We start from the raw sequence: 14,292 nt of genomic DNA on the forward strand, positions 1-14,292 counted from the left end.
ACATGACCTTTTACATCTCATCCACACCCATCCACCCCTGTTTACCATTGGAGGGCCCAAACTGTATGCATTTCTCCGAAGCTTTTCTCTGAAGGCCTAGGGAAGCTTCCTCTTCCCCTTTCAACCCCCTTCAGGGTCAAAAGACCCTTGGAGCCTACAGATTATTCTCAGACTTCAATATAAGATCTTACAGTTTTCTGGTCTTTACAAAGTCCCTCACACAAAGATGGTATTGCCTTTGACTCGCCACAACCCCATGACAGGGCTGGAACCCACTAAATCCAAAAGAATTAATTGGGCATGGCCACATATTGTGTGGGGAAATGGGACTTCTTGTTCATTTTTCCATCACAGACCTTAGGAATCTTAAAGTAGGTCTCCTCTGGGACGCTCACTACCCTAGCTGGCTCACTTCCCAGACTTGGGGATGCTCACTGAGGCAGAAGGTAGGGACTCTAAGGAGTGGGGGATGTCTGGGCAGAAAGGAGCAGGAGGTGAGTTAGTTGAGGTCTCATGGGGCTCCTGGCCAGCCCTCTCTCAGCTAGGTTTCTGTCAGTGGGCCCTTTCTAGAGCTCAGGGAAAGAGGGAGGGTTAGTGGAAAGAATGGCCAGCCCAGGGCTACCTAGCTAGAAGTTCTCAATGATCTGCACCTGAGGCATCTGAGAGCTTCAAGAAAAAGCGGCTGCCAGTTACCAAGGGAGCCCTCATGGTGTCACCACACCCTTGCAGGAACTCTCTGCAGCTCAGCCAAGCTCTGGCCCTGCTCACCCTTCCGCCCTGCCCCTCTTCTCAAAGCCCCACACCAAGTACCTGTAACATCGGCTGGAGGGAGGTGGCTAGAGGTGAGGCCAAACTCCCTGGCCAGCTCTGGCCACATCACGCCTGGCCCAAGCAGGGCTAGGGACTGGAGGGTTGGGGAGGGGGCGTTGTGGGGGTGGGGTTGCTGAAGCCACTGCCCCCACCGGGGCGGGGGGGGGGGGCGCTCAGGCCCTAGGCCAGGGCTCAAGAGACACAGGCAGCGGCATGGGGTTGCCCTTCTATTGGTCCAAGTCCTGAGTGTAGTCTGGGTGAGACATGGAGGTGAGGAGGCCCATGAGGCTCAGCAGCGTGGAGAAAAGCAGCAGGAAAGAGGCAGAGAAGAGCAGGGTGGGGAGGGCGCTGAGCACCAGCAGGAGGACGGCAGGCAGCAGATGGCGCCACACTGCGGCCATGACGGGCCACAGGGAGCTCAGCAGGTAGGAGCCGGTGGTGAAGAGCGCATGGCAGAGCATCAGGGACAGCAGCAGGTAGAGGAAGCCCTCCAGCCCCCACAGCACACGCTGGAGTGGCTGCCGCCAGCCCGACGTGGCCCACCACTGGACCCAGCTCCGAGGCACGTAGCACAGGCACCAGCGCACCCAGTCCTGCCGCGTGACCCAGGCCGACCAGGGCACAGCCCGAGGTGGCCCCTCACCGGCCCCGATGGCATCTGTCTCCACTTGCGGCTGCTGCGTCATAGCTGGTGCACCTGGGGAGAGGGCCGGGCCAGCTGCAGCAGCAGCCCTGGAGGCGCCTGGGACCTCCAGGCAGATGGGGGTGCAGGGGTCGGGAGGGTACCAGCATGCATGGGCTGGGGCTTTGAGCTGGGGCCTGGGTCTTACCTCTAGGCAGAGCCCCCTATGTCATGTTGCTTCCTGCAGCACCCAGGATGGCCTAGGAGCCCAAGCAGAGCCCCCAGTGTCCCTCACCGCTCTTCCCGGCCCGCCCCCCACTAAGGATCCCCATTGTGACCCGGGTGGGGGTGGGGTCCAGCCAAGAGAGGAGCCACTGCAGGATGGGAGGCTCACCTGAATCTCTCTCCATGGACCCGGCAGGCTGGTAGGGGGGTCTGGTGAGCCCGCAGAGGCAGATGCTTTTGCTTTCTTGTGGGAAGCCCTCTTTGGATCCCTGTTCCCACCCTGCTAACTGATATCCAGTCCCACTCTGTTCTCTTGTAAGTCTTTCCAGACACTCACTCTCTGGAACCACAGAAGAGGCCAGATTGGCCACCCACAACTCACAAGCTCAGAGGTGGCAGCCACCACCTCCCCCGGGCTCCCTGTCCCTTAGCTCGCCTTCTATTTCTGTCTCAGACTTAGACCAAGATACCAAAAGTCCCCTGCAGTTCAGGCCGGAGATAAAGGGGTACCCTACTGCCTGCTCAACCCAGGACAGAGGGAAAGGTGATCTGGGGAAGCAGCATGGTCAGTGTATTTCTGGAGGGCGCTCAGGCCCAAGGATGGAGGCAGAAAGCCAGGCCAAGCAGGGCCCAGGGCATGCCGCGGACTCCCAGGAGCAGCCCCAGGCCCAGGAGAAGCAGGAGCAGAGCCTCTTGGGGGCTGAGTCGTCCTGTGACTGTCCCTGGAGGTGGGAGTACAGCCGCCTGCTGTCCTGGACCCTCGCCGGCCCCCTGAATCTGGCCTCCCGGGAGAAGTGTGAGCTGTGGCTGGGGGCGGCCTGTGGGCCTGCGGAGAGAGAGGGCGGTGGCCGGGCTTCGGGAAGTGGACCGCTTGCTGGCCTGCCTACTCCTGTCTACCTGCCAGGCTGCTTGCACACTCACCAGTGGAGCAGGTCAAAGGCCAGGAAGCTGACCAGGAGCAGCAGCAGCAGCAAGGCTGGGCCAGCTGGGGAAGAGACTGCACGAATCGTCAGCCCCAGTGCCCCCCACCCTAGGACGCTGTCCCAGAGCTGGGCCGTGCTAGGCCCCAGGGGGACATACATGGACCCACTGGACTATAGGACCCTTCGCCAGTACGCAGGCCTCTGGGAAGGACTGGGTAGGATAAGCAAGGGCTTTGGGCCTGGGTAAGCAGAGCTGGGTCATGGAGGGAGGTGGAGGGGACAGGAAGGACTAGTGTTGGGAGAGAGTAGGGGTGGGAGGGTGTGTGGGAGGGGGTGAGGCCCTGGCAGACACTCTAGACCGCTCCGTGGGAATCTCCCCCACCCCACACACACCCCCTTCACACCCTCCTCACCTCCCCCTTCAGTCAGCTGTTCTGGGACTGGGCAGCTGGGGCATTGTGACCTACTGCTATGTGGAGCCCTGGGGTACAGAGCGAGCTGCTGCTGGTTTTGGCCTCCTAAGCAGTTGGTGGCTTAGGCGGGACTTGGGCAGAAGGGAGTCAATGATTTCTGAGAACCAAGACTCATCCTCTTGCCTTCGCAAATTCCCTGCCCCAGGACGCCCCAGTGAGGATCTGAGTTACCAGAAAGGCATTCTAAGTGGGCAGTTGAGCAAGAGGGGAAGGGCTGCTTTCTTTCTCCTGTGGGTTCCCAGAGCTGTGTGTCCAGGGACAATCATTCAATCTTCTTGTCGGCAGCTCTCTCTCCCCTGAGAGCTGGGGGCTGCCTGTGGGCCCCTGTGGGGGGATTTTCAGAACTGAAGCCCTGAAATGCAGAGACCGGCTCTTCCCGGAAGCACCATGAAACTTTCTGGGGCTGGGCTGCCATGGAACTGCTATAGGGTGGGGCAGGAGGGGGCTGTTTCTAAGCCCTGTGGTCTGTGGGAAGCGCTCCATGTACTGAGATTCCAGAAACGGCACCGATAATGTAAGAGGACTGCACCATAGTAACCCCCAAACTGAAAGTTAGAGTTCCCCTCTGAGAATGAAAGTAAGGCAAATGAACATATAAGGAAGGGATTGATCATCTGAAAAGGAAGCCTATCCCCATGATGATCAGTAAATGGCTGGTGGCTACAGAGGTTCCAGCCCATCTCAGATTAGTGACTTACGAGGCTAGAGTGAAAGAGATCGTAACTAAGAACAGAATCCTTGTCCACATATCATACTTCGAGGAAAAAATGTTGGGGCTGGTGGCCATACAGCCCCTCAGAGAGGAGATGAAGGAATCAGGCAGCATATCTACCTCTAGCAGCCCCTGTCCAAAGACTCAAGCCTGGTGAACTTGACATTGACACAGAGCCAATGCCCCTGGCTCTTGGGACCATTCATTGATTGTTTTTGCTCTGGCTCCTCCCAGTGTAATAAAGCAATGCCCGCAGAATTCTGAGGGAAAATAATTTCCAACCTAAAAACATAGATATGGCCAAATGATTCTCAAGTATGAGAGTAGAATAAAGACATTTTAAGCCATGCACGTTCTCAAAAATCTGACCTCACATACACTCTTTTCTAGAAAGTTACTGGAGGATGTGTCTCAGCATAACAAGGCATTAAACTAAGGGGACAATATGGGAGTCAAGAAATGAGGCTAAACACAGGAAAGCAATGATGAAAGAGGCTCAGGGTGTCAGCTGTGCTTCCGAGTGAAGAAAGCAAACAACCCGGGCTGGAATCAAAAGCCAGATGCTCCAAGAGGCATGTCTCCAGGAGAAAATGAGATTATCTCTGGTTTTTAGAGATGTTCAAAATGTTCAGTTCTGTTGGTCGCTTTGGGATTAAATTAGTAATTGATGCCTAGAAAACCAAACAAATGATAAAACAAAGCAATTGCTAACTTCAGAAACACACAAAGTTGGACAATAATATTTACATGGTCATAATATAAGCACTGAATATTGACTCCAGTGACTTAGCTCTTTGGAAGGATGGAAGGAGTTTGTTTGTGCGCTTGGAGATACGTGTTGGGGAGGGTGGTAGGAAAGCAAAATCCATAATTCCATAGCAGGAAACCTAAAGATAACATTTAGACATAGAAAAATTAAGAAATGGCAACAGAGGTATAGAGGGTACCAGCATCCCACAGTTCCAAGCCCCTACGGGATTGGCCGGGAGTGGCCATCCTGCCAGTCCCTTGTGGGGGTCAGGTCTCCTAGTTCATTGCCCTGGCATTTCCTCTCCCACAGAAACTCGTGCTGTTGGGGATAGTCAGTCCACCTCATCCCTGCTCAGTTTTCTCTAACCTTGAATATATTACACAGATACTCTGCCCCCCACCCAAGGAATGATTGATTTAGCCAGCAGTGCAAGTGGTGGGGAGGGGCAGAGGGAAAGAATCTCAAGCCCACTGAGCACAGAGCCTGACTAGGGCTGGATCTCGTGACCCATGAGATCATGACCTGAGCCAAAATCAAGAGTTGGATGCTTACATGACTGAGCCACCCAAATGCCCTTATGCAGATCATTTTTGAGCATTGACTAGGGACCAGGTGCTGTTCTATGCCCTGAGCGGTGAACATCTGGGCACAAAAAGCTCTTCTGGGGTGTTGTTTAACCTTGCTGGGAGCAGGGACCCAGACAGTGAACACACAACACATAACAAAACAAGATAATCTCAAACAGTGTTGAAAGCCTTGAAGACAAATAAGATAATAAAACAGGGTGTGAGGATAGAGTGTGTGTAGAGGATGGGGCTTGCTTTCACCAGAATGGTCAGCGAAGGCTTTTGAAACAGGTGACAATGAAAAGCAATCTGTAGGGGCGCCTGGGTGGCTCAGTGTGTTAAGTTGCTGCCTTCGGCTCAGGTCATGATCTCAGGGTCCTGGGATTGAGTCCCACATCGGGCTCTCTGCTCAGCAGGGAGCCTGCTTCCTCCTCTCTCTCTGCCTGCCTCTCTGCCTACTTGTGATCTCTCTCTGTCAAATAAATAAATAAAATCTTAAAAAAAAAAAAAAAAACTCAGAAAAGCAATCTGTAGGACCAGGTCGCAAACTTGGCGAACCAGTGCAAAAGCCCTGAGGCTGGATGGGGCTGGTGCATTGGAGGTACTGCTAAGATGCCAGTGCGATGGAGGCATGCAAGCCAGGGGAAGAGCCCAGGGTGCTGAGGTGGGAAAGGTGTGGGTGGGGAAGAACTCTGTCAGGAAGGGCCTCACAGGTGAGCCCCCAGGGACTGAAGTGAGGAAGAACCTGACCTGATTTAGCTGCTGTGGGTGGGAGCCTCAGGAGGCTGAGATGTTCTAGCCGGGTCCCCCCTCTACCCCCTCACACCTGCCTGGCAAACTTGGGTGAGGTTGGGGCCAGAGACAGAGTAGTGGCCAGACTGGGCTTTCGAGGAAGGGGAGCAGCCCTCAGGACCTGCTCAGACTCACTTCTAGCTCTATGGGAGCCTGTCCTGACCTCACACCCCCGGAGGAAACTTCAGTGTACAATATTGTCTTTCTACCCCTGACCCAGCGAACCCAGCGCTTCCTGAACCCTTGGCTTTGGCGCTCCTTTGGTGTCTTTTTCTAATTCCCCCTGGTGCCTGGGACCTAGCTATCCAGGTAGGGCGCTCCAGGGCAGAAGAGGTACCCCATGGGCCCTATCCCGGTTACTCCTTTCGGGGGCTCTCTATCCAGAGTGCGTGGGTTGGGCCAGATACCTCGAGGGGCTCCAGAGCTGGTGTTTGTGAGGTCGCCCCTGGGGACCTAGTTCCAGGGGTTCGGCGTGGGATTTCTTTCGAGAGATCACGTGAGATTAAGCCGTCGGTATGGTGATTTGGGGTGATTCAGATTCTTTACATAGAGACCCTACAAATAAAATAAAATAAAGTAAAAATCATCGCTCAGGGCGGCACACGCTCCAGAGGCTTCCTGGCCACGTCTGGGCAACGCTTCCTTGGTGGGGATGGCAGTATCTCCCCAGCGGGCTTCTCGCAAGTACAAAGCACCGGCCAGAGGCGCGGAGCGGACCCACTGCCATCCTTCTGGGAGGCGATCTGACGCGGGGGAATTAGAGAGGGCTAGCGAACCGGGATGGGAAAGGCTCTGTGCTCTGGAATCCCCGGATCTGGGGCAGCCCCCGCCCGCAGAGACCCAGGCTGCCGGCCCCCAGAGGAAAATGAGGCGGCGGTAGGGGAGGCGGCGGAGAGGGCGGAACTGGCGAGCATCAGGCCGGGTCCCTCCACCTCAGTCCCCAGCCGTCTGGGACTCCGGCTTCTCTCCTCGAGTTATGTAACCCCGGAACGTGGCAGCCGGCGAGCAAAGGAGGAGGGGAGGGAAGGGGAAGGAGGAGAGAAGAGAGGCGGGGCCGGAGGAGGGGGTTGGCGGTGGGAAGCGCGGTCTCTGGCTGGGCCCCTCGAGTTGTCTTTCAGAAGGATTCCTGGAGGGCGGGCTGGTCCTCCCCTTGATCGCCGCCCCACCCCGTGCCTCGGTTTCCCCTCTTCTTTCTGACCCATCCGCCCTGGGAGGGGGCCTGTAGCTCTGGATGGATTTCCCTCTCGGGTAGAAGTTTCCTCCCCAAAGTTCTCAGCTGTGCTATCTTGGCCAAGTCAGTAGGGCGCTCTGAGACTCAGTTTACCTGTTTGTAAAATGAGGTTTGATTGAGAGGCCATGTGCAAAGCGCCCGGCGTGGTACACGGTGCAAAGTAGGTGCCCACTGTGGGCCGGGCGCCTCACAGGGTTTAGTGAAATCAGGGAGGGGTGCCGAGGGGCTGTGCGAACTGCAGACCGCAGCGCCAGAGTGGGGCGGGTGAGCTCGGGACGCCGGATGGGGCGGGGCTGGACCGGTGGGTGCGGAGACCCGGGGAGGCCGCTCCGGGGGTGCGCCCCGCGCGCTCCGCCTGGACCCTCCCCTCCTCTCATATCCCCTCCCCTCCAGGGTCCGAAGCCAGCGAGAGGGCTGTGGGCGGGCGGAGCCGCAGGGGGCGTGTGGCGGCGGCAGGAAGGGGCGGGGGGCTCTAGAGCACCGGGCAGGAAGAGACGAACCCACCGACCAACGCGAGCCCCGCGCGTCCGCACCTTTGGATCCCGCCATGTGGGGTCTCCTGCTCGCCTTGGCCACCTTCGCGCCTGCCGTCGGTCTGGGTCTGCCGACGCCCGGCACCTCCGTGCTGGGACTTGCGCCGCCCGCTACGACCGAGGCCTGGAGCCCGGCTCGTGGCTCGACCCCGGCCCCGCAGAGCAGCCCAGTCCAGCCGCCCCCGGGGAAGGATAACGGTGAGCGCCCCGACCGAGGGCTCCCCCCCCGCTTCTCGGGCTGGCCGGTTAACCTTCTCCCCCGTCCGCTGTGTGCCCACCCTTCCCGGACAGACACACACGCACACAACGAACTCACACACTCCCCCTGCCTGGAGCTTGTGTGCCGACCCTTCCGGACACTCACACATCCACTCCTTCCCTCCCTCCCTCCCTCCCTCTCTACCCCTCCCTGCTATGGCTGCTGACTCAGCAACCCTAGTTCGCAGCCAGACCAAGTCAGCAGTCTTGGGATGGAGCCAGTAGGATGCTGCCTCTCCAGCCCCAAACCTTTTCACTGATGAGGAAACTGAGACCCAGCCAGGAGAAGGGGAGAAAGAGGGACAGACAAAAGCCCTGAGACTAAAATTTAAAACGTGCAGAGCTAGACTTAGGACAGAGCTTGAGGGCTGGGGCTGGAAGGAAAGAGGGAGAGCAAGGCAGGAGTCCTTTTTGCCAGCTGCCTGGAGGAATGGGACACTAGCAGGGGTCAGGGAGAGACAGGCTGCCTGACTTCCTGACTTCAGCTGCGAGTGCCTGGAAGAGGATGGCAAAAGGATGGCAATCAAGGAGGGCTTCTCAGAGGAGGCAGGTGGAACTGGGTCCTGAAAGGTGGATCTCTCTGAGTCAGGAAGAGCTAAAGAGAGGAGGAAAAGGAAATTGTATGTGGAAAGGCGTGGGTCACCAGATACAAAAATGTACAGCCCGTTCTGGAAGTACCCATGGAGCTGGGTGTGAGGGGAATTAGAAACATCCAACCTGTTTAAGGCGCTGTACTACGGGGCAAGCAGGACACAGGTCCAGCCATGGAAAGCCCGAGCACTGGGGCAGGCAGTCTGAGGACAGGACATCTCAGGCCAGGGGGCAGATGCAGCGATAGAGGCCAACTTGGGCTTTGGAGCATGAGATTGGGTCTAGGGCTAAGGAAGGCTCCTGGGCTGAAACTCAAAGACTGGGAATTGAGCAATAAGATCAGGGGTGGTGGATGGTATGATGGAGAGGGTCAACCAAGGCCAAACTCAGCTCCTTGGAGCAACCCATCAGTTCCTAGGGGCTGGGTGGAACTCTCCACTGGAGAGGGTTGGAGATGAGGCTGGCCAAACATGCAGTCATGTCAAGGAGAAGGAGCCACGGAAGTGGTGGGAGAGGCAGGTGGGGGTCAGACTTTAAGTCCACGCTAAGGTCTTTAGATACAGGGGCTGGGGGGTTGCTGCCTGGGGCTTGCTTTCTTGGGCTAGCAGACCACTCCCTTGGCCATTCTGTGCCTCCGTGGTCTCCAGGGACCTCAGAACCACATGTCCGGGTTCGCATTGTCAAGAAGAAGAAGGTCATTATGAAAAAACGAAAGAAACTAATTCGCCCCAGACCCATGGCGACTGCCAGGCCTCCGGTGACCACCACCACTACAGGAGCCCTTGACCTCCCAGAGGAGCAGGACCCAGGTACTGCTGCACCTGCCCAGACTTGCAGCCCCTGGGGTGCATACTCATGTCACTTCTGGCCTCAGAGGCGTAGGCATGCCCCCCAGTGCACTGGCAAGCATGGGCTTGGCTTCCTACCTTCCCTGGATGCTCTCTCTCGTCCCATCTCACTGCTCTGTCTCTGCCCCAGGCTGTCCCCCTTTGGGCCTGGAGTCCCTGCGAGTTTCAGACAGCCAGCTCGAGGCGTCCAGTAGCCAGTCCTTCGGTCTTGGACCACACCGGGGACGGCTCAACATTCAGGTCAGCAGCCCTGGTTCTGAGCAGGGCACCTCCTAGAACTTCTTCCCTACCCTTCCCTTTCCCCCATCCCTGGCCTGCTCTCTCCTGTTCAGCTGGGTCTGATCACCTTGTCCTGTGCACAGTCAGGCCTGGAGGATGGTGACCTCTATGACGGGGCCTGGTGCGCCGAGCAGCAGGACACCAAGCCGTGGTTTCAGGTGGATGCGAGGCACCCCACCCGCTTCTCAGGCATCATCACACAGGGCAGGAACTCCATCTGGAGGTGAGGCAGACTAGCCCAGTCCAGGAAGTCTCAGGCAGACTCAGGAGGGGGGGGGGTGTCCTGGGGCCACCGATGATCTCTCCCCACGCTTCCTGCCCCAGGTACGACTGGGTCACATCATACAAGGTCCAGTTCAGCAATGACAGTCAGACGTGGTGGGGGAGTAGGAACCGCAGCAGTGGGATGGAGGCGGTGAGTGGCCCTGTGGTGGTTGCCCCCCCCCACCGTGTAGGGTACTGGGTGGGGCTGAGGCTTCTCTGAGGTCAAGGAATGGATGTGCACTTGGCATCCTAGGAGAAAGGGGGTTGTCAGAATGGGTAGCACCCACCAGGCAGCCTTGGGGGCTAAGCTGCTTGGGAACGTGCCCACATCCTCCCCAGGTACTTTCTCCACGGGATGGGCCCCACTTCACGCCACAGCTTCCTGCTGAAACACCCTCTCCGGTGATGGGCCTCCAACCCACTTCTCACCTCCACATGGCTCTGGCTGTCCCAGTTCACAGACCCCTTTTTATACCAGACTATAGTGTGGGGCTGGCTGCTGCTGAGTGATGGGCCCCTATTGGTCTATTTCATAAGCTATGTCCAAGCCAGAAAGCCTGGCTGCCGAGGGCTACCGGTTAGCAGTGACTCTGTATTTGTCCTAGAGTGCCAGTCTCCAGCTGAGCCCACCAGCGTAGGTTTGGTGGTGAGCTTAGAGACCTGAGTTCTTTCTCTGGCCCTGGGCCAGGCTTGCTGGGTTTTGAGCAGTCCCCCCAAAGCAATTGATGTCCCCAGGTATTTCCTGCCAACTCAGACCCAGAGACACCAGTGCTGAACCTCCTGCCCGAGCCCCAGGTGGCCCGCTTCATTCGCCTACTGCCCCAGACCTGGCTTCAGGGAGGCGCGTCATGCCTCCGGGCAGAGATCCTGGCCTGCCCAGTCTCAGGTGGGCAGTCAGACAAGGGCTGGATGACCAGGGTAAAATCTCCAGCGGCGGGGGGAGGGCACTTGCGTGGCTCAGTTGGTTAAGCGACTGCCTTTGGCTCAGGTCCTCATCCTGCAGTCCCAGGATCGCTTCCTGCATCGGCAGGGAGTCTGCTTCTCCCTCTGACCCTTCCCTCTCTCATGCTTTCTCTCATTATCTCCCTCTCTCTCTCTCAAATAAATAAATAAAATCGTAAAAAAAACAAAACAAAAAAAAACTCCAGCACGGATCCTCTTTACCATGAATTCATTCTCCACCAGATCCAAATGACCTATTCCCTAAGGCCCCTGCACTGGGATCCTCTGACCCTTTGGACTTCCGGCATCACAATTACAAGGCCATGAGGAAGGTCAGACATAACCCCTATGAGCCGGGGTAGAGACGAGCGGCGGATCTTAGGTCCCCTTCCCAGGGCTTAACCTGCTAGGACTGTCCTCATGTCCCCACTTCCCCACTGTCTCACCCTTTTCTCCCCTTGACCCCTAAACTCTACCCCCAAGTTCCCCTGGTTATGTTACTTCCCTTCCTTCTGGTCTGCTACTTCTCCTCTCCTATATGTCCCCGTGTGTGAGCCACCACTGGTTTCTGTGAGTCCTTCCCCGGCCACGTGGGATCTGACCCTGGGGTCTGATCTTCACACACCCCACACTGCTCTGCCCTTCCAGCTGATGAAGCAGGTGAACGAGAAATGCCCCAACATCACCCGCGTCTACAGCATCGGGAAGAGCCACCAGGGCCTGAAGCTGTATGTGATGGAGATGTCGGACCAGCCTGGCGAGCACGAGCTGGGTACTGGCGGGTTCTGAGTTGGGAGAGGCAGGCGCAGGGTGGGGTTGTGCGCATGCGCCAGCTCCAAACCCCGGCACCCCACCCCCCCACCGTGTTCCCAGGAGAGCCCGAGGTGCGTTACGTGGCTGGCATGCATGGCAATGAGGCACTGGGCAGGGAGCTGCTCCTGCTCCTGATGCAGTTCCTGTGCCACGAGTACCTGCGAGGGGACCCGCGAGTGACCCGGCTGCTCACTGAGACCCGTATTCACCTGCTGCCCTCCATGAATCCTGACGGTTATGAGACTGCCTTCCGCCGGGTAGGCTGGCTGGGCTGAGGGCCGCCCTGCCCCTTCTGCACTGGTGCCCGCTTGGCTTGAACAAGCCGCTCCTCGTGCAGGGCTCGGAGCTGGTAGGCTGGGCCGAGGGCCGCTGGAACCAGCAGGGCATTGACCTTAACCATAATTTTGCTGACCTCAACACGCCCCTGTGGGAAGCAGAGGATGATGGGTTGGTGCCTGACACCGTCCCCAATCATCACCTGCCCCTGCCCACCTACTACACCCTGCCCAACGCCACTGTGAGTATTCTGGGCCTGTGGTGGAGGGCTCCCCGGGGGGCTCTTGTCTCTGTCTCCCACCCCTGTCTGACCCGCACCTGTCTAGGTGGCTCCCGAAACGCGAGCCGTAATCGAGTGGATGCAGCGGATTCCCTTCGTGCTGAGTGCCAACCTCCACGGGGGTGAGCTTGTGGTGTCCTACCCATTCGACATGACCCGGACCCCGTGGGCCGCCCGTGAACTCACGCCCACCCCCGATGATGCTGTGTTCCGCTGGCTCAGCACAGTCTATGCAGGCACTAACTGGGCTATGCAGGACCCAGACCGCCGACCCTGCCACAGCCAGGACTTCTCCTCCCTCGGCAACATCATCAACGGCGCCGACTGGCACACGGTTCCTGGGAGTATGTGCCTCAGGATAGAGTTAGCCCTGTGCCTGTAGCCCTGCCCCTGTCAGGCGGTATGCTCCGTCCACCTAGTGTCAATGCCCTCGGGGAAGTGTGCTCCTGAGGAGGGCCCCAGGAGGACCGGGCTCCCCATCCCCCTGTCCCCCAGGCTCCAGCCTCTGTGGTAACCCTAGGTATGAATGACTTCAGCTACCTGCACACCAACTGCTTCGAGATCACCGTGGAGCTGTCCTGTGACAAATTTCCTCATGAGAACGAGCTGCCCCAGGAGTGGGAGAACAACAAAGAAGCCCTCCTTACCTACCTGGAACAGGTGGGATCTGAATTGCTCTGCCCCCGCCTGCCCATGTCACTGCTGCCGTCTTGTCCGCTGTCCCCCCGGGGTTGCAGCTCCCATTGAGGGGCCTCCCACGGTCCCCATGGGAAGCACAGTCTGCCAGCAGGACGGCCTCCGACATGATGAGCCAGGACTCTAGATGAGTCCACAGCCGTCTAGCCCTGGGCCGTAGAGCTGTCCCAGAGCTGTCCCAGGAGAACTGTTCCCAGCAGAGACCCCTTATGCAAAGGCGGGGGGGGTGGGGGGACCCTGGCATGGGTGCTTCCTGTTCCGTAAGTGTAATTTCCAAAGGTTGCAAAATGATAAGCCTGATACCGAAGGTTGCTGAACTTGGGGAAACCCAAAGACAGGCTTTCCAGCCAGGTGTTCATAGCTCCCCGTCCACCTGCAGTTTATCAGTTGGGAGTTATTTTTACCAGAGTGTGGCCACCTAGGAGCATAGACCTGCCATCCCCGACTTTGCCCGGAACAGAGCCAGAAAATGAAGTGAAGGTCACATTCGCAAGCAGAAGGAGAAGGTTTGATAGCCTTTCCCCCCCACCCCCACACAGGTGAGAATGGGCATTACGGGAGTCGTGCGGGACAAAGACACGGAGCAGGGGATTGCCGATGCTGTCATTGCTGTGGAAGGGATTAACCATGACGTCACGACAGGTGTGTGGGAGACAGGAGGACAGAAGTGTGGGAGGGGTCAGCTTTCGGCTGGGTCAGAAGCAGAGAGTCCCCGGATCCTGATCTTGTCCTTCACTCCTGTCAGCATGGGGCGGGGATTACTGGCGCCTGCTGACCCCAGGGGACTATGTGGTGACTGCTAGTGCTGAGGGCTACCACACAGCCACGAGGAAGTGCTGGGTTCCCTTTGAAGAGGGCCCAGTGCCCTGCAATTTCCACCTCACCAAGACTCCCAAGCAAAGACTTCGAGAGCTGCTGGCAGCCGGGGCCAAGGTGCCCCCAGACCTTCGGAGGCGGCTGGAGCGGCTGAGAGGGCAGAAGAATTAACATGTGTCCAGGGGAAGAGCCCTCGAGCCTTGGGCAGGCTGGACCTGTCTGGAACTGAAGGAGGGAGGGACAGAATGGGGGAAGAGGTGCTCAGGCTCATTAAAGCTACTTGGCACCTCAGCCAGTCTTCCTGTGGTCTCTGTATCCCAGGTCCTGCCGCTGGGCCAGTCCTCAGTTTCCCCTTCTCCCCGATCCTATTCCTCGCATATTTGCTTGCTTTCGTCGATTGACGTCTGGAGAAATGGTGTGGAAAGATCCCGCCTGGGTTCTTCCTGAACCTAGGGCTTACCAGAGCAGCTCATCCAGCAATCACAAGGCACCGTGTTCAGGGCCAAGCATGCAAGGAGTCAAGGATAAGCCGGGCCCTCCCAACCTCCTGGGGCTCCCAGCGAAGAGAGGGGATAGTTCAGTGCGGTGTGA

At 57.9% G+C, this 14,292-nt stretch overlaps 3 protein-coding genes and 1 long non-coding RNA gene across 4 annotated transcripts; 1 reads left to right on the forward strand and 3 right to left on the reverse strand.

The window, feature by feature from the left end:
* Positions 1 to 941: 941 nt before the first annotated feature.
* Positions 942 to 1,626, reverse strand: TMEM239 (transmembrane protein 239). Its single transcript, XM_059386513.1, has one exon. The coding sequence runs from the start codon at positions 1,494 to 1,496 to the stop codon at positions 1,038 to 1,040; it is 459 nt and encodes a 152-aa protein (XP_059242496.1). The 5' UTR covers positions 1,497 to 1,626; the 3' UTR covers positions 942 to 1,037.
* Positions 1,627 to 2,073: 447 nt separating this feature from the next.
* On the reverse strand, positions 2,074 to 2,842 carry CUNH20orf141 (chromosome unknown C20orf141 homolog). Its single transcript, XM_059386512.1, is given in 4 exon segments — positions 2,074 to 2,483; positions 2,579 to 2,723; positions 2,726 to 2,797; positions 2,800 to 2,842. Coding segments are annotated over 4 exon segments (498 nt in total). The 3' UTR covers positions 2,074 to 2,245.
* Positions 2,843 to 4,225: 1,383 nt separating this feature from the next.
* LOC132008122 (uncharacterized) lies at positions 4,226 to 7,728 on the reverse strand. The gene is made up of 3 exons (XR_009401547.1): positions 7,639 to 7,728; positions 6,282 to 6,429; positions 4,226 to 4,652 (listed from the first exon to the last, which is right to left on the reverse strand). It is a non-coding gene; the product is annotated as an uncharacterized LOC132008122 (long non-coding RNA).
* On the forward strand, positions 7,416 to 13,982 carry CPXM1 (carboxypeptidase X, M14 family member 1). The gene is made up of 14 exons (XM_059386510.1): positions 7,416 to 7,836; positions 9,135 to 9,296; positions 9,466 to 9,575; positions 9,698 to 9,837; positions 9,939 to 10,029; positions 10,614 to 10,764; positions 11,064 to 11,152; positions 11,469 to 11,592; positions 11,694 to 11,890; positions 11,971 to 12,150; positions 12,236 to 12,533; positions 12,710 to 12,849; positions 13,425 to 13,527; positions 13,631 to 13,982. Exons 1-14 carry the CDS (start codon positions 7,653 to 7,655, stop codon positions 13,870 to 13,872), a joined length of 2,211 nt encoding a protein of 736 aa, XP_059242493.1. The 5' UTR covers positions 7,416 to 7,652; the 3' UTR covers positions 13,873 to 13,982.
* The last annotated feature ends 310 nt before the right edge of the window (positions 13,983 to 14,292 follow it).

This window comes from Mustela nigripes, unplaced genomic scaffold (genome assembly GCF_022355385.1).
Source record: "Mustela nigripes isolate SB6536 unplaced genomic scaffold, MUSNIG.SB6536 HiC_scaffold_75, whole genome shotgun sequence".
Taxonomy (NCBI): domain Eukaryota; kingdom Metazoa; phylum Chordata; class Mammalia; order Carnivora; family Mustelidae; genus Mustela; species Mustela nigripes.